The sequence below is a fragment of the Dipodomys merriami genome, unplaced genomic scaffold (genome assembly GCF_024711535.1).
Source record: "Dipodomys merriami isolate MVZ:Mamm:240054 unplaced genomic scaffold, mDipMer1.0.p SCAF_41, whole genome shotgun sequence".
NCBI classification, from domain to species: domain Eukaryota; kingdom Metazoa; phylum Chordata; class Mammalia; order Rodentia; family Heteromyidae; genus Dipodomys; species Dipodomys merriami.
The window spans coordinates 3,663,451-3,680,994 of NW_027205715.1; the positions used below are offsets into that span (position 1 = coordinate 3,663,451).

The following is a 17,544-nucleotide window of genomic DNA, read 5'->3' on the forward strand; positions in this document are numbered from 1 at the left end:
AACGCTGATTGGCCCATCCAGGGCGGTTGCTAAAGCGATTGGCGCAGCCGCCATTGGAGAGCGATTAGCAAATGTTTCAAATAATGACTGACCTAGGAAGAGAAGGGAAGAGGGAGGGAAGGGAAAGTTCGAGGCGGATAGACCACCAACAACAACAAAGAAAATTGGCAGCCCGCGTGGATTCATTAGAGACGGAAGGGTGGTTCTTAGAACGCTTCTTCCTCGTGATTAGTCCGCTTCAAGACTAGGAGGGCGGGTAATTAACCCAAAGCGGCAGAAATGCATGCTTCCATTGGCCAATCCTGGCGAGAGGCGCAGTGTCTGCGGCGACTGATTGGTGCCCGAGGTGATGTGGGCGGGACTCTGGGCCGGAGGTTTTGTTGTGAGGGTCGGTTGTCAGGCAGCGGCCAATCAGGGCAGGGGATGGAGGCAAGTAAGGGTCGCGCCCGGGAGCGGAGCCTCGGCCTCGGGAGCCGCGGCTGCAGGTGAGTGGGCTTGGGGGCGAGGAGGCGGGGAGGACGGGCGAAGATGGCCCCGGAATTGGGCCGGGTTGGCGGGGCCGACCAGGCTTTGGGGAACGGGTTCCGGACGCGGGGAGGGTACCGCCGGTGTCCAGCCAGCCCGAGGGACGGGAGGATGAGCGCGGCGGAGGGACCGGCCCTGGGGCCCGCGGAGCCGGCGTGGGGCGGAGCGGGGCTGGGGAGACCGTGGAGGCCGGAAGCAGAGCTGAGGGTCTGCGGGAGGACGGCGCTTGTAGCCGGGGAGAGAATGAATGAAAACACGGTAGCCGCAAGGAAAGGGGGTAAAGGGAGTCCGATAGGGCCGCAGCCGACTCGGGAGATGAGGTGTGCACGGGAAGGGAGGCCCGGGGAACGCGCAGGGGGTCGCGGGAAAGGGTGAGAGGTGGCTTTTTAGATGACCTCATACCCACACCTGAGGCCTCATTCCCTGCTCTTGTGCTTGGCAACTCTGCCAGGAGAAATCTGGGTTGGACCCTCAGACTCTTGGAGATTCTCCCCAGAGAGAGGACCTCACTGGCTTATCTCTAGAGTGCTTCTTATGGACCCCAAAGCTCAGCCTCTGAGTTCTCATCCCAAGTGAGGTGACTGGAATGACTCGCCGAGATCCACGTCAATTCCCAGTGCAGGGTCCTTCCCGAAGCCGTGTCTGTTTCCCCATTATCTCGGCTTCTGGAATCTTCTTTCCTCCAAGTCATCCTACCTGAAGGTGTGCCCTCCCCCTCCCCGTTTGCACTGCAGCTTCTGGCAGTGGTGACGGGTGGATGTTGATCCTTTATCAAGTGACCTTGGTGACTTAGGGAGCTGGAGTTCTTACCTCAGCTTCCTAACAAGCCATCGCTTTTATTTGTATTTTAGCCCAGTGTTGAGCTGAGATGGCCCAAGCCTGACATTCATGATCCAGGATCCTACATCAGCTGCTGCTGCTGCTGCTGCTACTACTACTGTGGATGATTTAAGCCACCTGCCAGTCCAGGGCCAGGAGAGGCGGAGTGCCTGGATGTGTGGGAACTCCCTGCCAACTTGATTGGTGGGTCTGGGGGGGATCCACCCCCACCCCAAGAAGAAAATACCCATTTTGTGGGTAGAGCTTCAGGTGCCAGTCCCTGAAGGATGGCCACTCCTGTGGTCACCAAGACGGCTTGGAAGTTGCGTAAGTACTTTTTTCTGTATGGCTCTGGTTATTTTGTTAGCTGCTTGTTGGCGGGCAACTTTGTCTCTTCTTGGTGCAGGGGACTTATTATAAGTCATGACTGTGGCACTCCTTAGGTGGGCAGGTGACTTCATCTCTCTGAGTCTGTTTCCTCCAAAAGATGAAATTGCCTTTTCTAGTTGCTGTGAGATCTAGTGAGACTGTGAACACATCACACCCTGTGCCGGATCTCTAGGTGGGCAATGGACAGAATGGAATAGAAAATCCTGAAAGATGTTCAAGGCATTTCCAATATCTTACAAGTCAGACCTCCTCTGTCAGATGAAAGCATCTTGGGATGGAGGGTGGAGGGAAAGGGAGAGAGAAGGATGCCTACTGGGCTCTGGAATATAACTGAGCAGGAACACTGACCACTCCCCCCTCCCACCACCATTACTCTATACTCATTATTCTGAATGTCCAGTCCAAGACTCTTTTTTGTGTATGTGTGTGTGTTGCTACTAGGACTTGAACTCAGAGCTTCCAGCTCTTGCTTGAGTTTTTTTCCTTATGATTGGTGCTCTACCACTTGAGCTAGGCATCTATTCCAGCTCTTTTGTTGGTCAATTGGAGTTAGAGTCTCAGGACTCAGGAAGCTGAAGCAAGAAAGCTCTGAGTTCAAGGCCAGCCTGGGCTGCATAGTAGAATGCTGTCTAAAATAATAACAACAACAATAATATCAGCACTTAGATATATATGGGCATTGCTAGTTGATATCCTTCAAGCTGAATCAAAGCAGGGGCTCTTGAAGGGCCCTGTACCTTTTCTCCACATGTCTTATCTTTCATTTTGTCTGGTCAGCTCACCCACTTAATCTATGGCCTTCTGTGTTCTCTCACAGAGCCAACTCAGCCTGAGGCCCCCATGGCCACTGTCTCCCCCGTGACCTGCTCCTTAGTCAACCTAGTAATTACCAGCACTTGCTCCCTACTTGGCAGCCCGGGGCCTATGCCCAGCCACCCCTGAGTAAGCCCACATGGTAGACCATGTTGTGATCTCATTCACCAGATAAGGCCTCCCGCCCCAAGACAGTGCCTTGTCTGAGGCCCCACAGCAGCAGCTAGCAAAGCTCAAACCCACACCTGGTTGGTGTTCTGAGTTGCAAGGGCCCCTGGGAAAAGCCACCTGGAGTTCATTGACTTGAGTCATTCTGAAAGTGGGTCCCCAGTCAGGCTTCCTGTAGACTTAGCATCAGCTGAGAAGTACTTTGGAGTTAAATTACTCATTACTCAATTTTGTTTTTTCAGTTATTGGGGGGTTTGAACTCAGGGCCTCGGCACTCACTGGGCTTTCTTGCTCAGGGCTGGTGCTCTATGACTTGAACCGTGCTTCTAACTCTGCTTGTGTGTGTGTGTGTGTGCATGCGTGTGTGCATGGGTTGGGCACGTGCCCAAACTGGGGCTTGAACTTAGGCCAGAGCACTATCCTTCAGTGTTTTTGTTCACGGCTGGTACTCTACCATTTGATCCACAGCTCCATTTCTGGCTTTTTGCTCATTAATTGGAGACAAGAGTCGCACAATCTTTTCCTGGCTGGGCTGGCTTTGACTGCAGTCCTCACATCTCAGCCTCCCAAGTAGTTAGAATTTTAGGTGTGAACCACTGGTGCCTAGTTAACTTTGCTTTGTTTTGGAAATGGAGTCTTTCAGGCTTTTCTGCCTGGTTCGGCTTTGAACCACAGTTCTTCATGTTTCTGCTAGGGTTATAGGTATGACACACCTGTGCCTGGCCACTTTATTTTAGTGACTGTTTTTATTCTTTCTGTGTCATAGACAAAGGTTTTTGAATCTAGAGAATATTAGTACTTAAGACCAAGTTGGCTAAAAATAGCAAGTCAATGTAAAGAATTGAGTTTAAACACCCATATCTACACTGGATTGTCTCCAGGACCCCTGTGCAAGGATATATCTGTGGGTCCTCAAATCCCTTCTATCTAATGTGGCTGTACAGAAAGCAGGTGCATCTTTCTTGTGCTTTAAATCACCTCTAGATTCCATACACCACCCAGCAGTCTGTGTGCGCTAGAATAGTATTGCACATTTGTGGAATACTATCAGACAAGATAAAACTGTTTCTGTGCAGCTAAGTACAGATACATTTTGACAGGGTCTCACTATGTATCCCAGGGCTGGCCTTGAACTTGCCATCCCCTTGCTTCAGCCTCCTGAGTGCTGAGATCACAAGCATGTGCCACCACAGCCGGCATTACAGATGCATTTCTTCCAATATTTTCCATTGGCACTTGGTTGGATCTGCATGTGGAGGGCCAACTGCGTAGTCAGTCCATACTACCAGTGGATGTGTGGAAAGAGGAAAAACTCAGGAAGCCCATGGGGAGAACTGAAGTTGAGATATGGTCATTTAAATGTCAGGCCCACATCCTGGTGTTGGTCCTGTAACCCATGAGGGTAGTTTCAGCTTCCAGTCTGAACAGGGCCACCCTTCTCTGGTGTCTTCATCCCAGTCCCCTAACTGCCTTTTCTCTCTTTCCTTCCCCACATAGAGGAGATTGTCGCCCATGCCAGCAATGTGTCCTCTCTGGTGCTGGGAAAGGCCTCTGGGCGACTGCTGGCCACGGGAGGGGATGACTGTCGCGTCAACCTGTGGTCTATCAACAAACCCAACTGTATCATGGTGAGTCTGGGCTAGCAGTGGGGACCAGGCATGGGCTGGGAGGGCCCTGCAACAGCAAAGGCTGGGGCTGAGGACATGGTAAGCAGGTGCGGGCAGCCCAGGATGGCTAGGACAATAGCCCCCAGGAATGGGGTTCCTACAATAGACAGGACTAGAGTTTACTGGGATTGTTCCAATGAGCCCTGTGGTTGACCAGAAAGCTTGTACCTCTTTTCCACCTGACCATCTACTTGCCTGCCATCTACACATGGGTGTTTATTGTAATTTATTCCTAGCATGGAACACAAAAAAGAATTTGAGAGGACCAGCTGGAGCTGGTTAGGAGCTAGTTCAGATCTAGCAGTTTCCTGTGTTACACACCCATCTTCCAGGCTGGATACTGACTGCTCTCCAAGGAAGGGAGACACAAGAAGTTCATAAAGATGTTCTGTTTTCCAAAAGCTATTACCATTGGTATCTGGTCTGAATGTTTCTAGATAATGGGATGAATGCGCATGGCTGTACATGCATGCATGCACATGAAAATGCAGATGCAAGTGCACACACAAATCTATATAAAATGTATTGGCATACGCTTTTACTCTTGTGTAACCTAGTTTTTTAGAATAATAATATCATGAGGATTTCCCCTGTCAAAAATAATGCTCTTACAACATGCATTTTACTAGTCCCCTGGTGTGCATTGCAGGTCTGAACTGCAATTAGCTGTGTAGCCATGCCCTGCCCTCTTCCTGGAGCCTGTTGGGCCCTGCTAACCCACACTGCAATGGACAGTTTCATCCTCCCAAAGCTTTGAGCAAATGCGTGGATGTCGTGTCTAACCTATGGGTGCACACAGTTTAAAGCATTCAAAATGTAGTGTCAAAGTTCCCTCCAGAAACCAGTTTCCATTCTCCCCCGTTGCATAGGAGCCTGTGCTGTCCCTCAGCCCTCTTCCTTCACCACCACAGCTTTTCACTCTTGCTCAAATAGACAAAGAAGAAATGGGTGGGAGGTGAGTCTACTAGCAGAAACTTAGACACGTTGTTGGTGAGATCCAGAGAAGAACCAAGATGTACCCAGATAGCAGCTTCTGGGCCGGGGCTCAGGAAGAGTAGAATCCAAGGGGTTTTGTTTTACTGTAGGTGTAAGGGTTCAATTGTTTCCTTTTCCCTCAAAATACAAATTAACATACACAAATTGAAAATGAATCAGTAAAAAGCAACCAAACACAGGACATGATCCAACCCATCTTGCCTCCCAGAGCAGCCCTGGGTGTTGGGGCTGGCTTCAGACTTCTCCTAGGATGTTGGGTTCAGTCTTCCAGCCTCTGTCTGACCTCAGCCTCACTCACCACAGATGCCACCACCCCCTGCCCCCAGGCCTTTCAATGCTGTAAGCCTGCCAAGTTCTCTCTTGCCTGGGAATGGGTACCTCTGTTGGCAGTCCACTTCTGTTTATTATTTATTTATTTATGGAGTATAGGATACACACATATGGCTCAACCTCCAGAAGTTCCTTTCCTCCCCTGACTTCTACATCCTTTCCTCAGGCAACCACAGTTCCAAATGCTTTCTGTGTCTCTCTAGAATTATTTGTGAATAGGTGAGAAAATGTGCACATCCGTTCCTTTCTCCCACTATTCACACGTGTGTCATGCTAAACACGGTCCTCCATCCTATTTTTAACCTCAGAGTGCAAAAGGTGCTCTTTTAAATTTATTTTTGCTATACTGGGGATTGAACTCAAGACAGGTGCTGATGTTAGACAGGTGCTCGATCACTGAACCACGCTGAGATCAGTCTCATCCACTTCTGTGGCTGAATGGGTTTCTGTTGCATGGGGAACCCTGGGGACCCCTGCTTCGCTTACTACGTTCCTGTGAAGGGACATTTAACTTGTCTCCAGTCTCTTGTTAAAAAAAAATTGGCTGCAGGACTGGAGATGTGACTCCAATGTGAACTTGAGACTAATGAGTCAGCACCTCCACCTCCTTATCTTTTGTGTGTCTCTCAGTCCTGTGTGCCTATCTTGGTCCACTGATCTCTCCAAGGGACCAAGGGCCATTTCTCCAGGTGCCATCCACATCAGGAGCATCATGGGAAATGAAGGTTGTTGAAACGTGACAGGTTTGGCTTATTGTCAGCCCTGATTGCCGAAGGAGCAGATGTGGCCCCAGGGAGCAGCCTCCCCACTTAGCTGCTGCTTGCTGAAGCCTGGCCCAGGAACCCTGAATTGGGGTAGCAGCTCATGCTACACTGAAGCCGCCACCTTCTCTCCACAGAGCCTCACAGGTCACACATCCCCTGTGGAGAGTGTCCGCCTCAACACTCCTGAGGAGCTCATCGTGGCTGGTTCCCAGTCAGGCTCCATCCGCGTCTGGGACCTGGAAGCTGCCAAAAGTAGGCCTCTGTTCGCTTTTCCCCAATTCCCCACTGTGTGCGTGCTGGCTTGTCCTAGTGTACCCCACTGCTTCCTCCAGGAAGCTTGTGCTTTGCTGCTGGAGACGTGAGCAGGTGGTACAGCACCCATCCTGTGCCCATCTGCCTGCTGCAGTGGGTACTGCTGTCCCAAGTAGCTGGCCCTGAGGTGGTTCCCAGGAAATACCTCAGTGAACAATGGTGTGGATTCAGAATCTAGAAGGAAGTCACATGTTGGGAGGGGCCCTGCAGGGCACCTGGAAAAGTGGGGTCACCATGTTGTACCAAACCCAGGGCAGGCCTGGAGTAGCCAGATCTTCTCTTTGCTTGTTTTTGTTTAGCTCTCATCTTTATGGAAGTAACACACAGTTCAAAACTTAGTAGCTGGATGCTGGTGTCTCAAACCTATATAATCCTAGCTACTTGGGAAGCTGAGATTGGAAAGATTGTTTCAAGGCCAGATGGACAGAAAAGTTCACAAGAACCCCTTCTCAACTCAGAGCTGGTGACCGTTATCCTAGCTAGGACCAGAAGCTGGAAATGGGCAGATCCCAGCTCAGGCGTGTCCGCACAGGAAGTGCAACCTTATCTAAGGAATAACCAGTACAAAAAAGGGCTGGAGGCATGGCTCAGTGGCATAGTGACTGCCTAGCAGGCACCTGGAAAAAAAATCGTAGTTACAGAATTAATCATGATGGATCAAGAAAGCCTCTGCTGGGGCTGGGAAGGTGGCTCAGTGGTAGAGCGCTTGCCTTGCATGCCTGAGGTCCTGGGTTCGATTCCTCAGCACCACATAAACAAAAAGAAAAAAGCCAGAAGTGGCGCTGTGGCTCAAGTGGTAGAGCGCTAGCCTTGAGCTGAAGAGCTGAGGGACAGCGCCCAGGCCCAGAGTTCAGGCCCCACAACTGGACCCCCCCCCAAAAAAAAAAAAAAAAGAAAAAAAAGCCTCTGCTTCACTCCTGTTTGGTTTTTTTGTTTTGTTTTGTTTTTCTGGTTTTAGTAGTATTGGGATTTTGAACTCAGGGCCTCCCATTTTTTGCCTGGAGCTGGTCTGGATCCTACCGCTCTAACCTTTGACTTCCATATAGTTGGGATGGACAGGTATGCACCACCATACCCAGCTTGGTGGTTGAGATAGTATCTCACTACATTCTTCCCTGGGCTTCTTCTCCAGTTTTCTAAGCAACATCATGACACTGCAACTTCTCTCTTTTCTCTTAAAAATTGCATGCATTAAACACTGATTTCATACTATGCAAGACAAGGATTTGGCTCTTAGAGCCACCCCCACCCCATCACTGAACATTTCTGTGGTCAGGACCACCTGGATGTTACCCAGAACTGATTAGATTGTTTTCTGTAGCTCACTTTCCTTTTCCACCTCTGCCTTCTATAGCTCTGACCCTGCACATCCCAAATGTTCTACCGGAAGAGTAAGCTTCCTTTTTTCTCAAGCACATCCCATAATCCAGCTCTCTTCTCAGAGTCTCTGTCCCCAAGACCTGATGCATGGGAGCACTTTGGCCTGCAGGAACTGGGTCCCATGGTGTCCTCTTTCTTGGTTTTCTTTGGTTTTTGCCTTGTGGGATGGATCTTGTTTCTCCTGTGGCTGGGAAAGGTGTGCTGCAGCAGGCTGTGTGCTATGGAAGAAAGTCCCCTTCCCCATCTTTGGTTTTGTAGTTGAGGTATTTACCCTCGGGAATTTGAAGGGGCTGCCCCATCTGGCCATCCATCCACTCCCTCGCTCCATCACTATTCTGGATCCAGGGTTGCTGTTGTCAGTGCTTCTAGGCTGGATCCTTCCTGGGGAATGTGTTTCCTCCCCATCTCTTTTCTCCGCAAGCTCATAGGATCTCTGTCCTACCTTTCCAACCTTTCCCAGTGGTTGGTTCTCATCCCTAGCTGGGTTGTTGTGGGGTCCTTTATCTGGAAGCTTGAGCCCTCAGCTACATGGGAGTCTGCAGGTGAGCTGCCTCCCTGGCTCCAAGCTGCCACCACGTGGCTGAAGTGGTGCAGTGCTCCCAATTTGACAGTTAACAACGAAACTAGAAATCCAGAAGTTGACCTGGAAGCACCCATTTTTCAGTATGGAGTACTCATTTGTGTTTTGCATACACTGGAGCAGGTGTGCCCCTGGAGATCCAGGCTGAGGCTCTTTGCCTGCTGCTGCTTGGCAGCCTCCAGTCTCGACCTTCAGTGAGCCAGGCAGGCGGACATCACCACAGCTCCAGAGTACAGCTTTCACCCCTTTTTCCAGAGAGAGGCCCTCCGGGGACATGCTTTGTGGATGGCAGCCTTTGGCCACACGTGCCCAGTCTGAAGTTCACTTTGCTTGAGGACAGTGACATCTGCCCTGTTTGTCATTATCAGACACCATAGTGCAGAGCAAAGGGAGACCCAAGTGTGCACACCTCCACCCAGGCCTCCTCAGCCACTCTGTTTCAGGGAAATGCGAGCAGTTCCTTGTGTTGAGGCGTAGGAGTGGATGGCCACTGGGCTCTGGGGCTGTTCACACACAGCTTGTGGGGAACCTCACCCCAAGAGCCAAACCCAAGAGTGGTTTGGCTTCCAGGTACTTCAGATACAGAACCAGGTTGGCAGGGCTCCCTGATTTGAAAGGTGGGAAAATGGAGGCCAAGGAAGGTGCAGTGCTTGGTGAAGACTTGTTAGCTGCAGGTGGCCTAGTCTGGGACTTGTATCAGGACTGCTGGCAGGACTCTTCTGCTGCCATCTGCTGCCCAGATGGGGGATCCAGGCCCGCTTCTTTTCCACTTGCGAGGGTGCAGGTGGAGCCAGCGCTGGAGGATGCTGGAGGGGCTGAGTGGCTGGGTGTTACTGGCCCTGCATGCACAGGCAGCTGGTGCCCCCTCACTGCATCTCTGGTCTGGATGAGCAAGGGCAGAAGGAATGTGGTCCTGCCAGCTTCCCACAGTACAGCCAGTGGGTGAGCGTGTTCCACCCAGCAGATCCCACAGGAAGGCTACAAAGGAGAGGATGGGGGCAGGAGTTAACATGGGGCTGATCAGCATGTGCCAGGCCCAGCAGCACAGGACACTGGACAGCGACAAGGGCTGCTGGCGAATTTGGGTTTTCACCAACATAGGTAGGGCCTTGGCAGCCTCCTCAGGTATGGGACACGTGATCCCAGCTGTAGTGCTGACAGAGCCTGCCGCCACAGGCACTTGGGCTGAGTAGAGCCGTGATTCGGGCCTCCTCACCCAGGCTGATACCAGCTCCCTTTCTGCTGCTCTTACCTGTGCCAGCAACTGTGACCTGGACTTTCTCCCTCAGCCCAGGCTGCAACAGCTGCTGCCCAGAAGGCAGAGGCTGGTCTCACTTGCACCTATGTTGTGGCCTCTGTCTGACTACTTCACTCTTGAGTCACTGCCTAGCACCAGCACGGGCTGTGGTCTAGTGTGGGAAAATTCCCAGCCCACCAGTCACCAGAACTGGTCAGAATGCATCTGGGGACACAGGAGGTGCTCATGGCCATAGTCACCACTGAGGCCTGAAGAGGAGGAAGCAAGGCCAGCCGGGGACACACAGGAAGGATGAAGACTGGCCTTGTGCAGGGAGAAATGAGAATGGAATAATTTACAGCTGGCCCTTGTTGACTACTATGTCAGGACCATGCTGGACAATATTCAGTTTCTTCGTTCTTACCACCTCCCAACATTAGGCTCAGAGGGCAAGTGATTGTCCAGTCACATAGCAATCTAGGAGAGCCAGGACTGACTCTGGTTCTATCTGTCTCCTGAGCCCACAGCCTGATGTGGATAGGTGAAAATCACAAGCCAAGATTCATTCACCTGTGCTTAGACCTGGAGTTTTTGGTTTGTTTTTGTCGGTTATGGGGCTTGAACTCTGGGCCTAGCTGCTGTCTCTGAGCTTTCCAGCTCAAGGCTAGCACTCTACCACTTAAGCCACTGTACCACTTTCGGTTTTCTGATGGTTTATTGGAGATAAGAATCTCACAGACTTTCCTACCCAGGCTGGCTTTGAACCACCATCCTCTGACCTCAGCCTCCTGATTAGCTAGGATTACAGGTGTGAGCCACTGGCGCCCAGCGAATCTGGAGTCTTGAACACCTCTGCACAGAGAGTTCACTACCTCACAACTCACCATATTTCACCATGGCTCAAACCTAAGATTGGCTGGGCTCCCACGTCCAACAGCCCCAGCACTCATGAGCTGATTGGTTTCCTCCAAGCAGCTCAAGTATAAATCTCATATTGAAAGATAGGCAACAGGTTTGTATGGTTCCAGAGAATTCGCTGAGACCCACTTGCCTCCAGCCTGTGCTTGGAGCTGCCACCCCACCTTCACGGATGAGAAACCTGGTCCTCGGACCGCTAGGCTGGTGACCTGTCCTTCCCTGGCTGTGTCCTCCTGTGTCCTTTCCATTCTCAAGGTCTTCCACAAGATCCCCAGATAGATGTCACCCCAGAGGGAGTGTGGAACTCCCGGGTGTGCTCCCCTGTACCCCCCATGCTGTCCATCCAGTAGCAGTTGTCCCATACTCCACCCTCCGATTCTTGTTCAGACACCCCACCTCCCAAAAGCCCTCCTGGATTATTTTTTTTCCAGTACTGGGGTTTGAATTCGGGTCCTTGTACTTGCTTACTAGGCAGGCACTTTACCACTAAAGGCCTACCCTTAGTTATTTTTCTAGTAAAGTTTGACTTTCGTGCTGAGGTTGGCCTGGACTACGATCCTCCTGTTTACACTTCCCACACAGCTGGCACGACAGGCACACACCATTGCACCTAGCTTTTTGTTAGTTGAGATGGAGTCTTACACACTTTTTACCTGGGCTGGTCTTGAACAACAATCCTCTCCATCTCTTCCTCTTGATAACTGGAATTACAAGCATGAACCACCACGTCCGCCTCCTTCCTGGGTTCTTTTTCAACCAAGCGGCCTCTCTCTGCTCTCTTCTTGCCACTCCCCGGGTTTGTCCTGCACAAAAGGCCCCACAGCCACATGGTGACGTGACATCCATCGTTCCTTGGCCTTCACACAAATCATGGGGAAGCACAGTGCCTTTTCCAGAGCTGTGAGAAACAGCAGACATGATTGTCCTAGCAAGAAAAAAGCAGTTCATTGGAGTGGCAAGGCTCTAGTAAGTTCCTCCATCTCTGTCCCCCCATCACTTCTGTCTTCTCTTGGCAGTTCTGCGCACACTCATGGGACACAAAGCCAACATCTGCAGCCTGGATTTCCACCCTTATGGCGAGTTTGTAGCCTCCGGTTCCCAGGACACAAATATCAAGGTGAGGTGGGCTGACAGCAGCCGGCCTGCATGAGGGGTGGTCTGCCATCTGTTGGGGGTGCACTCCGCAGGATGGGGTTATGTGAGTCATTTGAGCAGTATCCTGACTTCTGTCTTTGTGGCTGTGGTGACGTGGAAGTGTCCAGGCAAGCGCTCTGCCTTCACACTGCCCTCTGGCCTGGCCTTTGGGCATTGAGAAGGTACACTCTTGACACAGCCCCTTGGCTCCTTTCCCCACAGCTCTGGGACATCAGGAGAAAAGGCTGTGTCTTCCGGTACAGGGTAAGGACAGCTCCCTTGCCCATCATCACAGGCACCACTTGGCATCCCCTAGGGGTGGGAGGCTACAGTCCATTATAGGTGGATTGAGACCTGGACCCCCATCTCCCCATAGCCCTGCTTAGCCATGTTTATCACTGCCCCACGCTGAGGTTCTGCAGGTGTGTGACTGACATCATTGAAGGGCGCCTGTTCAGAGGAGCACTCTGCTGAGTACAGTATGTTAGAAGGCTTTCAGAGCCTCTGACATTAAAAGAGGCTGTGAAATATGTGGTTTTCAAATGATAGGAGCATGTATCCTTGATTTCCTGGAGTCCTCCAGGAGGACATGGAGAAACCTCTAGCCATGACTTCTGCCCCTTGTGCAGCTGCTCCTCAGTAGAGAGAGGACATACGTTGGGAAGCATGGTGCAGCTTTGCCCAGGCCTCTTGGGTGAACTCGGTGCTCTGTCCACAGGGACACAGCCAGGCTGTGCGGTGTCTGAGGTTCAGCCCTGATGGGAAGTGGTTGGCATCAGCTGCAGACGACCACACAGTGAAGGTACCTGGGCCCAGGGTCAGGGGCTGGGTTCTGATCACGTGTAGGCTGTACCCTGTCTAGCTCCTAATCAGGTGCCAGCCTGGCCCTGACCACCTTCTGCCCTGCCCTAGCTCTGGGACCTGACTGCTGGCAAGATGATGTCCGAGTTCCCTGGTCACACAGGGCCTGTCAATGTGGTAGAATTTCACCCCAACGAGTATCTCCTGGCCTCTGGCAGCTCTGACAGGTAGCAGGGCACCACACCTGGGACTTCCATCCCTCCTCTCTGTCCTGTGTGTCTGTTGTGTGGTGTTCACCTGTGTGGGCCTATATTACGCAGATTGGACCGTGGGCCTGTGCCTTTCCAGCTCTGACTCCCCAGCCCCACTGTCATGGGCTGTGCTGGCCTGGGCATGTGAGGATCCAAGCCCTGCAGAGCTCAGGACAAGGGAGCCTTTGCTGTCCCATCCTCTTGCCTTACGCCGTGTCTGCTCTCCCTCCGCCAGTGTGGCCGCCCTTGCCCTGCACGTGGCTCCTGTAGCTTTGGCTGCGGGGGAGAGTATTCTGGAAAGCAGCTCACTTTCCCAGGCCTTGAGTGTGGCGAGAGTCAGCCTGGGGATTGACTGCCAACACAACATGGCTCCTTTGCAGGACAATCCGCTTTTGGGACCTAGAGAAGTTCCAGGTAGTGAGCTGCATTGAAGGGGAGCCAGGGCCTGTAAGGTATGTGGGCCACTTGGGCCTGTCCCAGCACATGGACTGCCTGGTGGGGTGGTTGCTGTCTCCTGCTCTTTTGCTCTGGGCAGCGGGATGAGTTGAAGGTGGCCTTTCCCATCTCCACTTCCACCTTCTCTGCCTTGAGCCCTGGGGTGTGAGGGGTCAGGCCAGTGCTGCAGGACTTACAGCTAGCTCTCCCCTGGCCCAGGAGTGTGCTCTTCAACCCCGACGGCTGCTGCCTGTACAGTGGCTGCCAGGACTCGCTGCGGGTGTACGGCTGGGAGCCCGAGCGCTGCTTTGACGTGGTCCTCGTCAACTGGGGCAAGGTGGCTGACCTAGCCATCTGCAATGACCAGCTGGTAAGAGTGCTGAGGCACCCGCCCTCTACCTCATGCCCCTCCGTTCCCCACCTCCATGCTGGGGTTTGGTCCCCCATTTCTCAGCCCCCAGCCCCACCAAGCTCTGCTGCTTCCTGCAGATAGGTGTGGCCTTCTCCCAGAGCAACGTCTCCTCTTATGTGGTGGACCTGACGCGTGTCACCAGGACAGGCACGGTGGCCCAGGACCCTGTGCAGGACAGCCGGAACCTGACCCAGCAGCTGCCCAACCCCAGCATCCCTCTCCGTCGCATCTACGAGCGGCCCAGCACGACCTGCAGCAAGCCTCAGAGGTGGGTGCTTGGCTCTAGGAGGGTGCAGACGGTGGGTCATGGCACTGCTCTGGAGCACTCTGGCCCCCCTTGGGGACACTGGCTTCCTTCTGCTGGGCTGGACACCCACAGGGTGAAACACAACTCAGAGAGTGAGCGGCGTAGTCCCAGCAGTGAGGAGGAGCGGGAGGAGCGCGAGTCCCAGGCTGAGATCCAGAATGCCGAGGACTACAACGAGATCTTCCAGCCCAAGAACAGCATCAGTGAGCCTCCTCTCCCCCTCCCCCAACCTCCCAATGGAAGGTCTGCTCAGGCCTGAGGTGTGGGTGACATCCCTATGGCAATGTGCGGCCACACACTGTTCTTGTGCTCCCATGGGACTAAGGGATGGCAGGAGTCCCTGGCATAGGCTCAGCGCCCTGCAGCCATTGCCCTTAACAGAGGGGCCACGGGAGCACCAAGCAGGCCAAGGGCTCCATGGGGCCCGAGGAGGTTTACATGTGCTCGGGCCCGGGCCACAGGCCATCCAGCAAGGACTCATGATGGCACCTGAGGCTTTAGCTCCCTTTGCCTCGGCAGGCCGGACACCACCCCGGAGGAGTGAGCCCTTCCCAGCACCCCCGGAGGATGGTGAGTCACACAGAGGCCCCTTGCCTATAGAAGCCCTGGCTCCATTAGGTCTCCCCAGGCATGATCTCTGGCTTCCCCCGCACCTGCCTAAAAGCCTCCACTACGTTCCAGGCCCAGAGCGTGAGCCAATAGCCAAGGGTGGGGAGAGGAACAGTAGACAGTCCTGTAGGGGGGCCTGCCCTGGGACAGTGAGGCACATTGAGGGGGCCTGGAAAAGAGGTGGGAAAAGGTTGGGCCCAGGGCCTGGAGCCAATGGGCTGTGACTGGGAGAAGGGGCAGGGCTGGGCCACTTTGTCTACCATAGCCTCTCCTGACTTCTCTAGGCATAGGTATCCTCTCCTCCCTTCTCTGGAGGCTGGGTTTCCTAAGCCTCTACCTTCTTCCCTCTCCCTACGTACTACCCATTCACCTCTTCACCTCCCATGCCTACTCCACTCCTAGTGGTAGAATCTCCCTGAGGACAGGAAGAACCCTCCTCAGCCTCCCCTGAACCAATGAGCTTTTCCTTTGCCCCCAGACACGGCCACAGCAAAGGAGGCCTCGAAGCCCAGCCCTCCCATGGACGTGCAGGTTCTGGTGCCAAATGTAGGTCCAAGTGGAGGCATGGTGGGGGCTGGAGCTCCAGGTGGAGGCCAGTGCCTCCAATGGGAGGTAGAGGGCCTCATGTTGGCATCTGCTGAGCTTTTAACCCTTCAGCTTGAGGTCCCATCACGGCCCCCAGTCATCACCCCCACACCAGCTCCCAAAAGTGAGCCTGCCATCATCCCTGCCACGAGGAATGAGCCCATTGGGCTGAAGGCCTCTGACTTCCTGCCGGTGAGTGGGGACCCTGGCTGAGGGATGGGGGAGGGCATATCTGCAGCCCCTTCCTGTGCCAGTATCTGTGCCATCCACGCAGGCTGTGAAGATCCCTCAGCAGGCCGAGCTGGTGGATGAGGATGCCATGTCCCAGATTCGCAAAGGCCACGACACCATGTGTGTGGTGCTCACCAGCCGCCACAAGAACCTGGACACAGTGCGGGCCGTGTGGACCACAGGTGACATCAAGGCAAGTGCCCCGCCTGCCGAAGCCTGGCCTCATTCCCACCCTTTCACGCAGACTTGGGGCTGAACGCAGAGATACAGGGTTGGGGGGAAAATAGGCAGCCAGTGGTTGAATCACGCACAGCTCTGCATTTTCATCCCACTCTGACATTTATTGACCACCCCTCTCCAGGCTAGACCTGCACTCTTTAACCCTCACCTTTGCCCCTCCTCCTGACTTGAGCTCTGTTTGCAGACGTCGGTGGACTCTGCGGTAGCCATCAATGACCTGTCTGTGGTCGTGGACCTCCTGAACATCGTCAACCAGAAGGCGTAAGTGGCTGTGCAGGAGGGCTGGGCTGGGCTGGGCGGGGCCAGCCCGACTGCATCACGCTCCACCTCTCCCCAGCTCCCTGTGGAAGCTGGACCTGTGCACTACAGTGCTGCCCCAGATCGAGAAGCTCCTGCAGAGCAAGTATGAGAGGTAGGGAGGTGCAGCTCTTTCAGGGGTCCTGTAAGGAGTATTAGTACCCCTCTCCCCTCCAGTGGCCATCATGGAACTCATGATGGCTCACGTATCTGCACCCCACTGTGCAGTAGCCACACCTCACTGTGTTTCTCTATGGCTTTCTTCAGCTACGTCCAGACAGGCTGCACCTCCCTGAAGCTGATCCTGCAGCGGTTTCTGCCCCTCATCACTGACATCCTGGCAGCCCCGCCCTCTGTGGGGGTTGACATCAGCCGCGAGGAGAGGTAAGGCTGGGCCTCCCTGGGTGGTAGCCTTGTCCCCACAACCTGTGGCAGAGCCTGGCTGAGTCCCCCCATGTTCTAGGCTGCAGACCCTTGGTGGGAAGGGCTGCATGGCAGAGGTTGCCCAAGCCTGGTGCAGTCATGGTGGCCCTGGGGCCGCAGCCTCACATGCTGCCCCTCGGTCTCCAGGCTGCACAAGTGCCGGCTCTGCTACAAGCAACTCAAGAGTATCAGTGGCCTCGTCAAGACCAAGTCAAGCCTGAGCGGCCGCCACGGCAGTGCCTTCCGGGAGCTGCACTTGCTCATGGCCAGTTTGGACTGAGGAGCCCTGCAGGGGTAGGGGGCGCCTGGCAGCCCCCAGTGTCTGCTACTACACTCCTGTTCCCTGTGTGCCACTGGCAGTGAGCCTCTGCCTGGTGCCCTTGGCTGCTCCTGGGGCTAGACTGGAGGCAACAGCACAGGCCCACTGGCACCTCCACAGCCCTGAACTGAGACAACTTCCTCTCCAGCGATGGCTGCCCAGCTTTGCCCAACTCTTGCTTCTTGGGACAGCAAACCGAGCTCTGGGGCTGCTGCTGTAATTTATAAGGTGAAATTTATTAAATTTGTAACTATTCCCTGTCTTTTCATGTAAGAGGGACATCTCTGGCCAAAAGGCTCTTCTCAGGCCAGCGTGGGAGGACCACGCTGAAGACTTGAGCCCAAGGCCCTACAAACCCTGCTTGGGAGGGGAGAGGAGGCAGCCGTGACAGTGGTGCAGGAAAGGGTTCATACAGTCTTCTCTAATCTCAGGCCTCTGGGACACCTGCATTTCCTCCATGGGGTCCCTAACTTTCACTTCCTGCAGGAGCTGGCTGGCTAGATACCATCCCTGAAGGTAGCCCCTGTCCAGGTCCCCAGCACAGGAAGCCAGGACTGACAGCCCCTCATTGAAGCTCCCTGGATCTGACACCACTGCGGGA

The 17,544-nt window shown here is 53.8% G+C and overlaps 1 protein-coding gene across 1 annotated transcript; it reads left to right on the forward strand.

Annotated features, from left to right (window-relative positions):
* The first annotated feature begins 385 nt into the window (after nt 1–385).
* Nucleotides 386–17,205, forward strand: Katnb1 (katanin regulatory subunit B1). Its single transcript, XM_069992400.1, has 20 exons — nt 386–485; nt 1,377–1,671; nt 4,213–4,343; nt 6,607–6,724; nt 11,916–12,016; nt 12,256–12,297; nt 12,752–12,835; nt 12,946–13,061; nt 13,466–13,537; nt 13,740–13,890; nt 14,010–14,200; nt 14,312–14,442; nt 14,759–14,809; nt 15,327–15,394; nt 15,506–15,625; nt 15,708–15,857; nt 16,089–16,165; nt 16,242–16,316; nt 16,469–16,585; nt 16,772–17,205. The coding sequence occupies exons 2-20, from the start codon at nt 1,632–1,634 to the stop codon at nt 16,902–16,904; spliced, it is 1,968 nt and encodes a 655-aa protein (XP_069848501.1). The 5' UTR covers nt 386–485; nt 1,377–1,631; the 3' UTR covers nt 16,905–17,205.
* Nucleotides 17,206–17,544: the final 339 nt, after the last annotated feature.

What these genes read in the sequence shown, in the direction of transcription:
- Katnb1 (XM_069992400.1), top strand. Translation starts at nt 1,632, where the DNA reads ATGGCCACTCCTGTGGTCACCAAGACGGCTTGGAAGTTGC. An exon ending in CCAGCCCAAGAACAGCATCA is followed by an intron (nt 14,443 to 14,758) that starts GTGAGCCTCCTC and finishes TTGCCTCGGCAG; the next exon opens with GCCGGACACCACCCCGGAGG. An exon ending in GGACCACAGGTGACATCAAG is followed by an intron (nt 15,858 to 16,088) that starts GCAAGTGCCCCG and finishes CTCTGTTTGCAG; the next exon opens with ACGTCGGTGGACTCTGCGGT.